This window comes from Plecotus auritus, assembly GCF_963455305.1.
Source record: "Plecotus auritus genome assembly, chromosome: X".
NCBI classification, from domain to species: domain Eukaryota; kingdom Metazoa; phylum Chordata; class Mammalia; order Chiroptera; family Vespertilionidae; genus Plecotus; species Plecotus auritus.
The window spans coordinates 34,811,229-34,826,304 of NC_137784.1; the positions used below are offsets into that span (position 1 = coordinate 34,811,229).

The following is a 15,076-nucleotide window of genomic DNA, read 5'->3' on the forward strand; positions in this document are numbered from 1 at the left end:
TTTCATTTTTTAACATGTGCCTATCTAATTTTCCAGGCACCACTTATTTAATAGACTATCTTAAGCCTATTGTATGCTTTTGTCTCATTTGTCCAATATGAATTGATTATAAAGGTGTGGATTTATTTCTGAGCTCTCAATTTTGCTCCATTGTTCTATATGACTGTTTTTTATTTCTTCTTCTTTTTTAAAAATTTATCTTTATTGTTGAAACTATTACAGATGTCCCTTTTTCCCCTATTGTTCCCTTCTAGCCTACACCTGCCCCCCTCCCCAGGCCTTTACCATACTATTGTATGTGTCCATGGGTTATACATATATGCATATAAGTTTTTTGGTTAATCTCTTCCCACCCACCCACCCCCACCTTCCCTCTGAGATTCAACACTCTGTTCCATGCATTTATGTCTCTGGATCTATTTTGCTCATCAGTTTATTTTGTTCTTTAGATTCCACATATGAGTGAGTTCATGTGATATATTTCTGTTTTTATGCCAGTACCATGCTATTTTGATTACTATGGCCTTGTAATATAGTTGATACCAGGTAGTATATTCGTCCAACTTAGTTCTTCTTTCTCAAGATCACTCACTGTTGCTATTCAGGGACTTTTATGACTCCATATAAATTTTTGGAATATTTGTTCTAGTTCTGTTAAATATGCCATTGGTATCTTAATAGGAATTGTGTTCAATCTGTAGATTGCTTTGGGTAGCCTGGACATTTTAATGATAGTCATCCTTTCTATCCATTAACATGGTATATGTTCCCACTTACTTGTATCTTCTTCAATTTCTTTCTCCAGTATCATAACTTTCTGAGTACAGGTCTTTTACATCCTTGGTTAAATTAATTCATAGGTATTTTATTCTTTTTGCAGCAATTGTAAATGGGATTGTTTTCTTAGTTTCCCTTTCCCATAGTTCATTTTTGGTGTATAAAAATGCAACTGATGCCTCAATATTTATTTTGTGTCCTGCTACTTTACTGAATTCATTTATCAATTCTAGTAGTTTTCTGGTGGTGTCTTTAGGGTTTTTTGTATACAGTATCATCTCAGCTGCAAATAAGGACAGTTTTACTTCTTTCTTTCCAATTTGGAAGCCTTTTATTTGTTTTACTTGTCTGATTGCTATGGCTGGTACTTCCAGTGCTATGTTGAATAAGAGTGCTTAAAGCAGAGATCTGTCTAGTCCCCAATCTTAAGGGAAATGCTTGTAGTTTTTGCCCATTGTGTATGATGTTGGCTGTGGGTTCGTCCTATATGGCCTTCATTTCATGTGGTATGTTTCCTCTATTCCCACTTTGCTGAGAGTTTTAGCATTAAATGGGTGCTGGGTTTTATCAAGTGCTCTTGCTTTCAGTTTTGAGAAACTTGTGGATTTAAATTGACACAAAATAACATTTTCCATACTGTCTTATTCCCTTCTCCTATGCTATGGGGGACATTATTTACCACTGTGAAAACATTCTTTAAAGTTATTTTTGAGATTTGTAAATTTAGAAGTGTGGCTAGTTTTTTATTTATTGATTGATTGATTAAGGTATCACATATTTGTCCTCATCCCCCCATTCCCATCCCAAACCCCTGCCCACTCATGCCCCCACCCCCCTGTTGTCCGTGACCACTGGTTAGGCTTATATGCATGCATACAAGTCCTTTGGTTGATCTCTCCCCCTTACCCTCACCCTCCCCTACCTTCCCTCTGAGGTTTGACAGTCTAGTTTTTAATGAAATTTTCTAAAATCTTCTTTTCCAGAGCAAAACTTGGAATGCCTCAGTTTCTTAGTGCTGAAGCACAAAGTCTTTTAAGGATGTTATTCAAAAGGAATCCAGCAAATAGATTGGGTATTGTTTATTTTCTTAGCTTTTGTATCAATATACTGCAGGCTTTGGGATGATAATTATAACTTTATGTTTTCTGGCTTAAGTTCTTTTACTGCTGCTATATATTTATACCTAGAACTTTGCATTTTATATATGCAATGATTCCAGTAAATTCTGTATGTCTATGATTTAAAAATGGAGTAGTCTAGTTATTCAGTATTTCTGTTTAATATAATTATATATATCGTATGCATTTCATTTTTTGAAATAGTTCACAGAATTGTATAGATAATCCTTTTTGATATTTGAAGATAATTGTTTTGTCCTTCCAATATTATTAAATGTAAACATTATGTTTCCATAACTTATTACTTGGCCACTTTCAGGTAACCTTACCCTGGACCCAGATGTAATCCTTTCATCTATCTTATTTATGACCTTATGTTAAAATTTCAATGTCACTTTATTATGTTGTACTTTTATTTTTGCCTGTAGATATGAGGTCATAGGCAAAACTATGAAGAAAATGTACTTAAATTCAAAGTTGTATTAAACATGATTTTGATGCAATTTGGAAGGCATTTCAATATTTTATTTTATTCTATGTGCTTCAATTTGAATATTTTTCATATTAAATTGAAAGAAGCAATTATAATAAAATATCATATGAGATGTCTTAAACCTTTCACTACAAGGAATCTATAAAATGTGTGTACTGCTTTTTATAGATCACAGCTTAAAAGCCACGTATAAAGATTTTTTAAAATTACACCAGTAAAAAAGTCTTTCTGTTTTTATAGGTTCAGAAGGAGTTGAGGAAATCAAAAGACATCATTTTTTTGCAAATATTGACTGGAATGTAAGTTCACTAGAAAACTTGTTACTGAGTAACTTTATTATGAGCAAAAACTGAAGAGTAGATTGTAATATTTTGACTTTGCTGGTTAACTAAATTCATTTGTTTTACTAGTATGGGTTTATTTTTATTGGGGCAACATTGGCTAATAACATAAGTTTCAGGTATGCAACATTATAATTTGATTTGGTATATACTATTGCATTCTCACTATCAAAAGTCTAGTTTTCATCTGTCACCATATAATTAAACCCCTTTACCCATTTCCCCCTCCACCCACTTCCCTTCTGGTAAGCACTAATCAGTTGTCTGTATGTATGAACTTGTTGTTTTGTTTGTTCATTTTTAAAATATTTCACTTATGAATGAAATCATAAGGTTTTGTCCTTTACCACCTGACTTGTTTCATTTAGTATAACCCTCAAGATCCATCTGTGTTGTTCCAAATTCATCCACACATCTTATAGTTCAAGGTAATTCCTATGATATGCTACCACTTTAAATAAAATTACCTGGAAGCAGTAAATGTGTGGATGATATTTAGTAAGTTTTTGTTTCTCATTTATTTTAACTGTTAAGTATGAGTAACATTCTCCCCTATTCTAGGTTGGAAAATGTAGAGGAGGAAGGGAAAGAGGAAAATAGATGAATGATAGAGCAGTTCTTATAAAAAAATAATTCTAAAGAATCTAAGATGTTATTTAATTTCAAGTGGTTCTTTGTCGTGTGTTAGGACAGATTACATTTATTAATGAGTGAATGTTTTTGTACAGATATTTCACTAAATTTTGAGAGAACATGAAAATAGAAACAAGCAAATTTCTATTAAGTCTTATAAATAATTTTTTAAGTTGCAATTCTTAGACTAATAAACTTTTCTTAGAAAAACCCATTTTTGTTGTCTGTCTTACACATTGCTTTATGTATTTTATGTACTATCAATAATCATAGGTAAATGTTTTTTTTTATTTTCTAGTTCTATTATTGGTATTGAAAATTTTTTCAAAAGAAAAAATCTCTTAAATTCTAGGGCATATGCAGAGAGCCACTATTAACTGATTAAATCATCATTACATATGGCTTATGGAACATGTTTTAGAAGGCTATTTTTACTTTTTGTGGAAGTCATTAGTATTAATACCCTAAATCGCCACTCAATTGACATAGTACATGTGAGTTCCCTTTGATATATATAACTGTTGCATCCCTCTTTTGGTGTCTTGTTACCCCTTGTAATTTTTTTTTTTTGGTAATGCTTATCTACTCTTCTTTTTCCCCATACCTAGAGAAACTGGAAATTTTTATTTTCCATCATTCTTTATTTTTCATTTTTATTGTATTCAGAGAGTACGAGAGAGGGAGAGTTAGAAACATCAATGATTAGAGAGAATCATTGATTGACTGCCTCGTGCACGCCCCCTACTGGACATCGAACCAGCAACCCAGGCATGTGTCCTTACTAGGAATGGAAGGGAGACCTCCTGATCTATAGGTTGATGCTCAACCATTGAGCAACACCCGTCGGGCTCCATCATTTTTATATCTAAACACTTTATATTCCTTGGTCTTAATTTAAATAAAAAAGACTGGGATGTTTATGTAAATATAAATGAAAATTGTGGACATAAGAGAAATGGAAGTGTGAGAGATCCCCTTGGCCTCTCCCAGTGAAATTATGACAAGTAAACCAATTATAATTCAACAAAGAATTCCCTGCTCAATACAGAGGCACACTTGAGAGACCTGCACATAGAAACATCTAAAGGTGGGCAACCGGGAATAAACTGGGATATGAGAAGGGAGGAAAGCACAGATACAGCCCTGCAGCTGGGAGCTCGCAGGGCATCCTGGAGAGGGGAGGAACCTAGCTGTTACAGGCGCCTGTGGCCTGGAGGGACAGAGAATTGCAGGGTGCAGTCCAACAGGCAGAGCAGTGAGCAGATGCCTAACAGAGCACGGGGTTCTGTTCTGTAACTCTCTAATGTTGGGCAGGGCAGTGGTGTTTCTGACAAAAAAAATAGAACCACAGAGCACTGTGGCCATTCGGACTCCCCAAATTCTCCTTCCCTTGCTCTTGGATTTGGGTCAAGGGTCACATTATCTGTAAACCAAGATCTATTTCAATAGAACTGCTGTTTCCCTCTGTGATGATCCCCAGGTGGGGTGCTTGGGGCAGGACCCCAAGGGGATCAGGGTTTGCCATTATATTGAGGACAAAACAAACCACACCCTCCAAGCTGTGCAGCTGTAAAGTCTAAAGGAAGCCCTGGGTCAAGACTAGGAGATCACAGAGCTAAAAAATCTTTCAGTTCAGCACAATCTATTGGAAAATAGTAGAAAAGCCTCTTCAGAGGAAGCTGTTGTCCACCATTAATATGGACAGATATAAATGTCTAGGCAACGAGAACAGCAAAGACCATGAATAGTCCTGGTAACAAAGATGATCTGAAAGAAAATGAAAAATCTCCAGAAAGCAAGCTGAGACACATGGAAATATGTGATATAAATGACAGATTTCAAGATTGTAGTTGAGAAAATACTCAATAGGATGTGAGGAAGTAGACAGGCAGTTCAATGCACTCAGAAAACAAATCAATAAACAAATCAAGTACTTCACCAATGGGATTGAAACTTTGAAAAAGAACCAATGAAAAATCCTGGAAATGAAGCGCTAATTAATGAGTTTAAGAGTGAACTACTGAGCATAGAAAACAGAGCCAACCTGATGGAGGAAATAATTAGTGACATCAAAGAGAAGAATGTAGAAATGATCCATAGGGAAGAAAAGAGAGACCTGAGCATAAAGAAGAATGAAAGAGGTCTACAAGAACACCATCAGAAAAAGCAATATTAGAATAATAGGCATTCCAGTGGAGGAAGAGAGGGAGCTGTCAACAATGGAGAGTCTATTCAAACAAATAGTGGATGATAACTTCCCAAATCTATGGAAAGAACTAGCTCCTCGAATCCAAGAAGCAAACAGAGCACCTAGTTATCTCAATCCAAAGAGGTTCTCTCCAGCGCTCTTCATATTAAAACTGTCAAAAATTAATGACCAATGAAAAATTCTCAAAGCAGCCAGTGAAAAGAAGAAAGGGACTTACAAAGGAAAACCCATCAGAATTTTATCAGACTTCTCAGCAGAAACTATACAAGCCAGAACAGAGTGGAAGCAAATAGGCACAAGTCAGAAAGAGAGAAATTACTAGCCACAAATAATATATCCAGGAAATTATCCTTTGAATATGAAGGAGAAATAAAGATGTTCCAGACATACAGAAGTTGAGGAATTTTATCACCAGAAAACATCCATTGCAGGAAATGTTCAAGGGCTTTATTCTACCTGAAACAAAGAACGTAAGGTCACAGCATTATGAGTAAGATCACCAAAAACTTAACAGCATTAATTTGTGAGAACAAAAACATAAAATTGGAGGGAGTGAAAGTCTAAGCTGGCATAGGAACATGAAGATGAGATGCACTTAAAAAAAAAAAGCTAAGGTATATATGAAACTTTAATTTTTAGAAACCTAATGGTAACCACACACAAGTTCTCAAAACAAGGCAGAGCTTTAAAAAAATTGGAAACAGAGGAAAGAAGTATGGAATACCACCAAACAAAAACACACAGACAGAAACACAAATTTAAAAAAAAAACAAACAATGGAGGCACAGAGCTACCAGAAAACAAAAGATAAAAAAAAAGATAAAATGGCTATTGGACATTCTCATACGTCAGTAATTACCCTAACGGTAAAATAAATAGTATAAATTCACCAAGAAAGAGGCACAGAATAGCAGAGTGTATAAATAAAACAAAACACAACCATATGATTCCTATAAGAGACACATCTAAGCTGCAAAGTAAAAGGGTGGAAAGTGATTCTGCAAGCAAATAAAATCTACAGAAAAGCAGTTATAGCCTTACGTATATATGACAAAATCGATTTTCAAGATAACAAGAGATAAAGGTGGACAATTTATAATGATAAAGGGAACACTACATTAAGAAAAAATAACATTTCTTAACATATATACACCCAACCAAGGACCACCGAAATATATAAAACAACTACTCACAGAACTATGTGGAGAAACAGATGAAAACACAATCATAGGTAGGGACCTTAACATTCCATCAACAGCTCTAGACATATCAACCAAACAGAAAATCAATAAAGAAATATTGCCCTTAAATTAAACACTAGACCAAATGGACATATTTGACATTTTACTCAACCTTTCATCTCAGGACATCAGATATACATTCCTAAGTGCACATGGAACATTCTCAAGGATAGACCATATGTTGGGTCACAAAACTAGAATCAACAAATTCAAGAGGATTGAAATCATACTAAGCATATTCTTTAATCATGATGCCCTGAAATTAGAAATCAACTGCAAAAAGGAAGTAAAGAAACCCCCAAATTTGTGGATATTAAACAACATACTACTAAAAAATGACTGGATCAAAGAAGAAATAAAGGATGAGATAAAAAGATATATAAATAAAAATGAGAATAAGAATACAACATATCAAAACTTCCAGGATGCAGCAAAAGCAATAACAAGAAAGAAGATTATATTATTACAGGCCTATCTCAAGAAACAAGAGAACTCCCAAGTAAATAATCTAACATCACAGCTTAAAGAACTAGCAAAAGAATATCAAAAGCAACCTAAAGTCAGCAGAAGAAAGGGAATAATAAAAAATTGAACAGTATAGAGAAAAGAAAGACTGTACAAGAAATTAATAAACAAAGAACAATCTGGTTCTTTGAAAAGACTAATAAAATTAACAAACCCCTGGCTAGCCTTGCCAAGGAAAAAAAAGTAAAAGACCCATATAAACAAAATCAGAAGTGAGAGAGAAGTCAACACAGACATCACATATATAAAAAGGATCATACTAGAATATTATGAAAGAGTATATGCCACTAAATTCAATAATCTAGAAGAAATGGATAAGTTTGTAGAAATATATAACCTCCCTAGACCTAATCATGAAGAATTGGAAAATCTAAATAGACCAATCAGCAGTGAGGAAATTGAAACAACCATGAAAAACCTATCAAAAAACAAAAGTCCAGAACCAGATGGCTTCAGCAGTGAATTCTACCAAACATTCAAGGATTTAAAACGTATCCTCAAATTCTTCCAAAAAATTAAAGAGGAGGCAATACTTCCTAACACATTCTATGAGAACAAAATAACCCTGATACCAAAACCTGGTAAAGATAACACAAAAAAAGAAAACTACAGACCAGTATCTCTGATGAATACAGATGCAAAAATCCTAAACAAAGTACTATTAAATCAAATATAACAGTACATGAAAAAAATAATATGATCAACTAGGGTTCATGCCAAGGGCACAAGAATGGTTCAACATATGCAAATAAATCAATGTACTAAACCACATTATGAAAAGGAAGGATAAAACTCATGTGATCTTATCAATAAATTCAAAATAAGCAGTTGATAATATACAACATTCATTTATGATTAAAACACTCAATAAAATTGGAATAGAAAGAAAGTACCTCAACATAATTAAGGACATATGTGATAAACCCTCAACTAATATCATACTCAATGCTGAAAAAGTGAAAGCTTTTTCCCTAAGATCAGGAAAAAGACAAGGATGTCCACTGTCACCACTCTTATTCAACATAGTGCTGAATGTCCTAGCCACAATAATAAGGCAAGAGAAAGAAATAAAAGGCATCCAAATAGGGAAGAAGTAAAACTGTCACTTTTGCAGACATGATGTATATAGAAATCTCTAAAGACTCTATATAAAAAAAATGATTAGAAACAATAAACAAATACAGTCAAGTTGCAGGATACAAAATCAATGTGCAAAACTCCATTGCCTTCCTATATACTAATAACAAAACTTCAGAAAAAGACAATAAAAATAATTTCTTTTGCAATTGCAACCAAAAGAAAAAAAAATTCTTAAGAATAAACTTAAGAGTGTGAAAGACCTATATACTAAAAATTACAAATCGTGATTAAAAGAGATTGAAAAAAAATAGAACAAATGCAAAAATAAACCTTGTTCATTGATTGGATGAACCAACATAGTTCATCCCATATTTCTCAAAGCAATATACCGATTTAATGCAACCCCCATCAAAATACCAGTGTCAGTTTTTAAAGACATAGGACGAGAAATCATCAGACCACAAAAGACCCCGAATAGACAAAACAATCCTGAGAAAAAACAAAGCTGGAGGTATCATGCTACCTGTCTTAAAATTATACTACAGAGCTACAATAATCAAAACAGCATGGTATTGACAGAGAAATAGACAAACAGATCAATGGATCAGAATGAAGAGCCCAGATACAAATCCACATGTATATGGACAGATAATTTTTGACAAAGGAGCCAGAAACACACAATGGAGTAAATAAATGGTGCTGGGAAAACTGGAAAGCCACATGTAAATGATTGAAACTGGATTACATTTTGTCCCCATATACAAAAATTAATTAAAAATGGATCAAAGTCCTAAATATAAGATCTGAGACAATAAGTTACATCAAAGAAAATTTAGGTACCAAATTTGTGGACCTGGGTTTTAGAGAACATTTTATGAACTTGACCCAAAAGGCAAGGGAAGTAAAGGCAACAATAAATGAATGGGGCTATATCAAACTAAAAAGTTACTGCACAGAAAAAAAAAAAAAAGAAAGAAAAAATAACTGACAACAACAAAACAAACAGGCAGCCAATCAGATAGGATATGATATGATATTTGCAAATAGTTGCTCCGACAAGGGTTTAATTTCTTTTTTAAAAAATATATTTTATTGATTTTTTACAGAGAGGAAGGGAGAGGGATAGAGAGTTAGAAACATTGATCAGAGAGAAACATCAACCAGCTGCCTCCTGCACACCCCCCACTGGGGATGTGCCCACAACCAAGGTACATGCCCTTGACTGGAATCGAACCTGGGACCCTTGAGTCCGCAGGCCGATGCACTATCCAGTGAGCAAACCAGTTAGGGCAAGGGTTTAATTTCTAAAACATATAAAGAACTCATAAGACTCAACACCAAACAAACAACCCAATCAAAAAGTGAGCAGAGCAGCTATAAAAACACGTCTCCCAAGAAGACATACAAACAGCCAATAGATATATTAAAAGATGTTCAACCTCACTGGCAATTAGGGAAATACAAATCAAAACTACAATGGGATACCACCACACATCTGTTTGAGTGGCCATTATACATAAGACAAGCAATAACAAGTGTTGGAGAGGTTGTGGAGAAAAGTGAACTCTCATTCACTTCTGGTGGGAATGTAACCTGGTATATCCACTATGGAAAGCAGTCTGGTGATTCCTCAAAAAAATGAGAATTGAGCTACCATACGACCCAACGATCTCTCTGTTGAAATCATAAACTCGAAGTTATATTTGTGCAAAGACATGTGAACCCCTATGTTCATTGCAGCATTATTCACGGTTGCCAAGACATTAGATACAACCAAAGTGTCCTGCAATATGGGGACTGGATAAAGAAGATGTAAATACATATACACAATGGAATACTACTCAGCCATAAGAAAGAACGAAATAGTACCATTTACAACAACATGGATGGACCTTGAGAATATTGTATTAAGTGAAATGTCAGCCACAAAAAGCTAAGAACCATATGCTTTCACTCATATGTGGGATATAAAACTGAAACTTGTGAACACAAATAGCAGTGTGGTGGTTGCCAGAGGGAAGGTGTTGTGGGGTGGGGAGGGTGTCCTAATATCTGGAGACAAGAGAAAATTTGACTTTGGGTGGTGGGTACAAGGTGCAATATACAGATCTTATAACATAGAAACCCACACCTGAAACCTATATGTTCATGTTGATCAATATCATCTCAATAAATTTAATTAAAAATAAGATTACTTTACATAATGTTCTATTAATTTTCCACTAGAGTGGGTCTGTGAGCTTTTTAAAAAATGTAGTTTTGCCCAGAAAGTCAGATGTTCATATATTGCAAAATTTTATATATCTTTCATTGATATATAAATTTTAGGTACTTAAATGGTATGGCAAGATTAAATTTTGGATTTCTGTAATAAGAACCCTAGATAATATCTTTAATGCATATTTTAAAAAATCTTTATTGTTGAAAGTATTACATATGTCTCCTTTTTCCCCCATTAACCTCTCCCTGCCCACTCCCACCGCCCAGCACAAGCCCTCATCCCCCTGCTGTATGGGTCCTTTGGTTATACTTATATGCATGCATACAAGCCCTTTGGTTGATCTCTTACCACCCCCCCCCCCACGCTCCTTGCCCTCCCTCTGAGGTTTGACGGTCTGTTCTATGCTTCTCTGTCTCTAGATCTATTTTTGTTCATCAGTTTATGTTGTTCATTATATTCCACAAATGAGTGAGATCATGTGATATTTATCTTTCTTGGACTGGCTTATTTTGCTTAGCCTAATGCTCTCCATGTCCATTCATGTTGTTGCAAATGGTAAGAGTTCTTTCTTTTATACAGCAGCGTAGTATCCCATTGTATAGATGTACCACAGTTTTTTAATCCACTCATCTGCTGATGGGCACTTAGGCTGTTTCCAAATTTTAGCTATCGTAAATTGTGCTGCTATGAATATAGGGGTGCATATGTCCTTTCTTATTGGTGTTTCTAATTTCTTGGGATATCTGCCTAGAAGTGGGATTACTGGGTGAAATGGGAGTTTCATTTTTAATTTTTTGAGAAAACTCCATACAGTTTTCCACAGTGGCTGCACCAGTCTGCATTCCCACCAGCAGTGCATGAGGGTTCCTTTTTCTCCGCATCTTTGCCAGCACTTGTTGTTTGTTGATTTGTTGATGATAGCCATTATGACAGGTATGAGATGGCAGTTCATTGTCGTTTTGATCTGCATCTCTCGGATGATTAGTGACTTTGAGCATGTTTTCATATGTCTTTTGGCTTTCTGTATGTCCTCTTTCGAAAAGTGTCTATTTGGGTCCTTTGCCCATTTTTTGATTGGATTTTTTACCTTCCTTTTTTAAGTTGTATGAATCCCTATAAATTTTGGAGATTAAACCCTTATCAGAGATAACATTGGCATATATGTTCTCCCATGCAGTGGGCTCTCCTCTTGTTTCATTGATGGATTCTTTTGCTCTGCAGAAACATTAGTGCATATTTTACATGAAACAAAATATTTAGGTGAAATAAATAGTTTTATTGAAAATGATATAATTATTAATTTGGAAATATTTTAGTATTGTTAGCTATTTCTCCATGGTAACATTGCAACATATTCTGTATTATTATTTTACCAGCAAAAATTGAAGACAATATATGATATCCAAAACCCAACATCATTATTCTTTGTAAATGCCATGTGTGGCATCACTAATGTATTTCCTGGTGTCACTTGATTCTATACATTATTACTCAAACATTTTAGAATTTAATTAACAGGTATCTGAAGCTTGTTGAAATTTCATTTATGAAATTGTGATTTTTCTGTATTATGTTCTCGTTTCCCTTACAAAGTATAATGATTTTTAATGTGTTACTGTGTTTTTATGTTATTCTGTTGCTTCTAGAAATTATATAAAAGAGAAGTTCAACCTCCTTTCAAACCTGCTTCTGGAAAACCAGATGATACTTTTTGTTTTGATCCTGAATTTACTGCAAAAACACCCAAAGGTAATGCATATTCATGTGTAACATTAGGGCTTTTATTCAATTAGATGCTTAAAAAGTAACTAGCTTCTCAAGTAAAAACTAAATGAATTATATGTTTCCAAAGGGTTGGTTTGTCTAATAGAAATGTGGATTCCACATACAGCCTTGCTTAGACACCGTTCAAGTACATCCTTTAAATGGGAAATATCAGAGAGGAAGGGACTAGAGTGAAGGATAAAAGGCTTCTTTGTGTTGTTTTTAAAGGTTTTTTTTTCCTCTTTTAAAAAAATTTCTTTATTGATTAAGGTATGACATATGTGTCCTTATCCCCCCATTACCCCCCAACCCCCCACTCATTCCCTCACACCCCTGTTGTCTGGGTCCATTGGTTAGGCTTATATGCATGCATACAAGTCCTTTAGTTGACCTCTCCCCTTAACCCCCACCCTCCCCTGCCTTCCCTCTGAGGTTTGAAGGTCTGACCAATGTTTCTCTGTCTCTGGATCTGTTTTTGTTCATCAGTTTATGTTGTTCATTATATTCCATAAATGAGTGAGATCATGTGATATTTATCTTTCTCTGACTGGCTTATTTCACTTAGCATAATACTCTCCAGTTCCATCCATGCTGTTGCAAATGGTAAGAACCCCTTCTTTTTTACCGCAGCGTAGTATTCCATTGTGTAGATGTACCACAGTTTTTTAATCCATTCATCTGCTGATGGGCACTTAGGCTATTTCCAAATCTTAGCTATGGTGAATTGTGCTGCTATGAACATAGGGGTGCATATATACTTTCAGATTGGTGTTTCTAGTTTCTTGGGATATATTCCTAGAAGTGGGATCACTGGGTCAAATGGGAGTTCCATTTTTAGTTTTTTGAGGAAACTCCATACTGTTGTCCATAGTGGCTGCACCAGTCTGCATTCCCACCAGCAGTGCAGGAGGGTTCCTTTTTCTCCACATCCTCTCCAGCACTTGTCCTTTGTTGATTTGTTGATGATAGCCATTCTGACAGGTGTGAGATGGTACCTCATTGTTGTTTTGATTTGCATCTCTCAGATGATTAGTGACTTTGAGCATGTTTTCATATGTCTCTTGGCCTTCTTTATGCCTTCTTTCAGAAAGTATCTATTTAGGTCCACTGCCCATTTTTTGATTGGGTTGTTTATCTTCCTTTTGTTAAGTTGTATGAGTTCCCTGTAAATGTTGGAGATTAAACCCTTATCAGAGATAACATTGGCAAATATGTTCTCCCATGCAGTGGGCTTTCTTGTTGTTTTGTTGATGGTTTCTTTTGCTGTGCAGAAGCTTTTTATTTTGATGTAGTCCCATTTGTTTATTTTCTCTTTAATTTCCATTGCCCTAGGAGCAGTATCAGTGAAGAAATTGCTTTGGCATATGTCTGAGATTTTGCGGCCTGTGGATTCCTCTAGTATTTTTATGGTTTCACATCTTATGTTTAAGTCCTTTATCCATTTTGAATTTAATTTTGTGTATGGTATAAGTTGGTGATCTAGTTTCATTTTTTGCATGTATCTGTCCAATTTTCCCAACACCATTTATTGAAAGGGTGTCTTGACTCCATTGTATGTTCTTGCCTCCTTTGTCAAATATTAATTGGGCAGAGTGGTTTGGGTCGATTTCTGGGTTCTCTATGCTATTCCATTGGTCTATATGTCTGTTCTTGTGCCAGTACCAGGCTGTTTTGAGAACAGTGGCTTTGTAATACAGTTTGATATCTGCTATTGAGATTTCACCTACTTTGTTCTTCTTTCTCAGGATTGCTGCAGCTATTTGGAAAAGTTTTTTTTTCATGCTAATGTATTAGCAAGACAGGGGTAGGAGATAAGATATGAGATATATCACTTTGACTCTTACAGTTTAGAATTTAATGAGGTTTACTTTTGGTGAAATCTATTTTATACACTAACTCAGTGGTCGGCAAACTCATTAGTCAACAGAGCCAAATATCAACAGTACAACGACTGAAATTTCTTTTGAGAGCCAAATTTTTTAAACTTAAACTTCTTCTAATGTCACTTCTTCAAAATAGACTCCCCCAGGCCATGGTATTTTGTGGTAGAGCCACACTCAAGGGGCCAAAGAGCCGCATGTGGCTCGCGAGCCACAGTTTCCAACTACTGCACTAACTCAACAAATATTTGCTACCTACAAATATCCTCACCAGTGAGGAGGCAGCAGTAAACAAACTGACAAAAATTAAAATCTACATTTGGTTTGCATAGTCGTGTGGGGAGACATAATATATAATAAATCAAATAAATAATATAGTATGTCTGATGGTAACATTTAATATTTTTGTGGTTTTATTTATATTCAAAGAAATGCTGAATTTTATATTATAAAAATCTCTATAATTCTAATTAAATATAATTATTTGGACATTAGATTCTCCTGGTTTGCCAGCCAGTGCTAATGCTCATCAACTCTTCAAAGGATTCAGTTTTGTTTCAACTTCTATTGCTGAAGAATATAAAATCACTCCTATCACAAGTGCAGATGTATTACCAATTGTTCAGGTAAATTCCACTTAATCAGATTATTTAGTTTAGGGATAATTATTTACTTCAGTTATTTGTAATTAATTTATAATAATTTTAACTTCATTTCTTTATGTGTATAATAATGAATTAAAGATGTTTCCATATGTTTTTAAATAAAGCAGACAATAGTAACATTTAATTATA

The 15,076-nt window shown here is 34.7% G+C and overlaps 1 protein-coding gene across 1 annotated transcript in view; it reads left to right on the top strand.

The window, feature by feature from the left end:
• Nucleotides 1-15,076, top strand: part of RPS6KA6 (ribosomal protein S6 kinase A6) — a 198,315-nt gene that overhangs the window by 126,955 nt on the left and 56,284 nt on the right. Inside the window, exons 11-14 of the mRNA XM_080652561.1 lie at nt 1,761-1,849; nt 2,629-2,687; nt 12,285-12,387; nt 14,778-14,908. Coding sequence (XP_080508687.1) covers nt 1,761-1,849; nt 2,629-2,687; nt 12,285-12,387; nt 14,778-14,908 — 382 coding nt within the window. The remainder of the gene's footprint in view (nt 1-1,760; nt 1,850-2,628; nt 2,688-12,284; nt 12,388-14,777; nt 14,909-15,076) is intronic.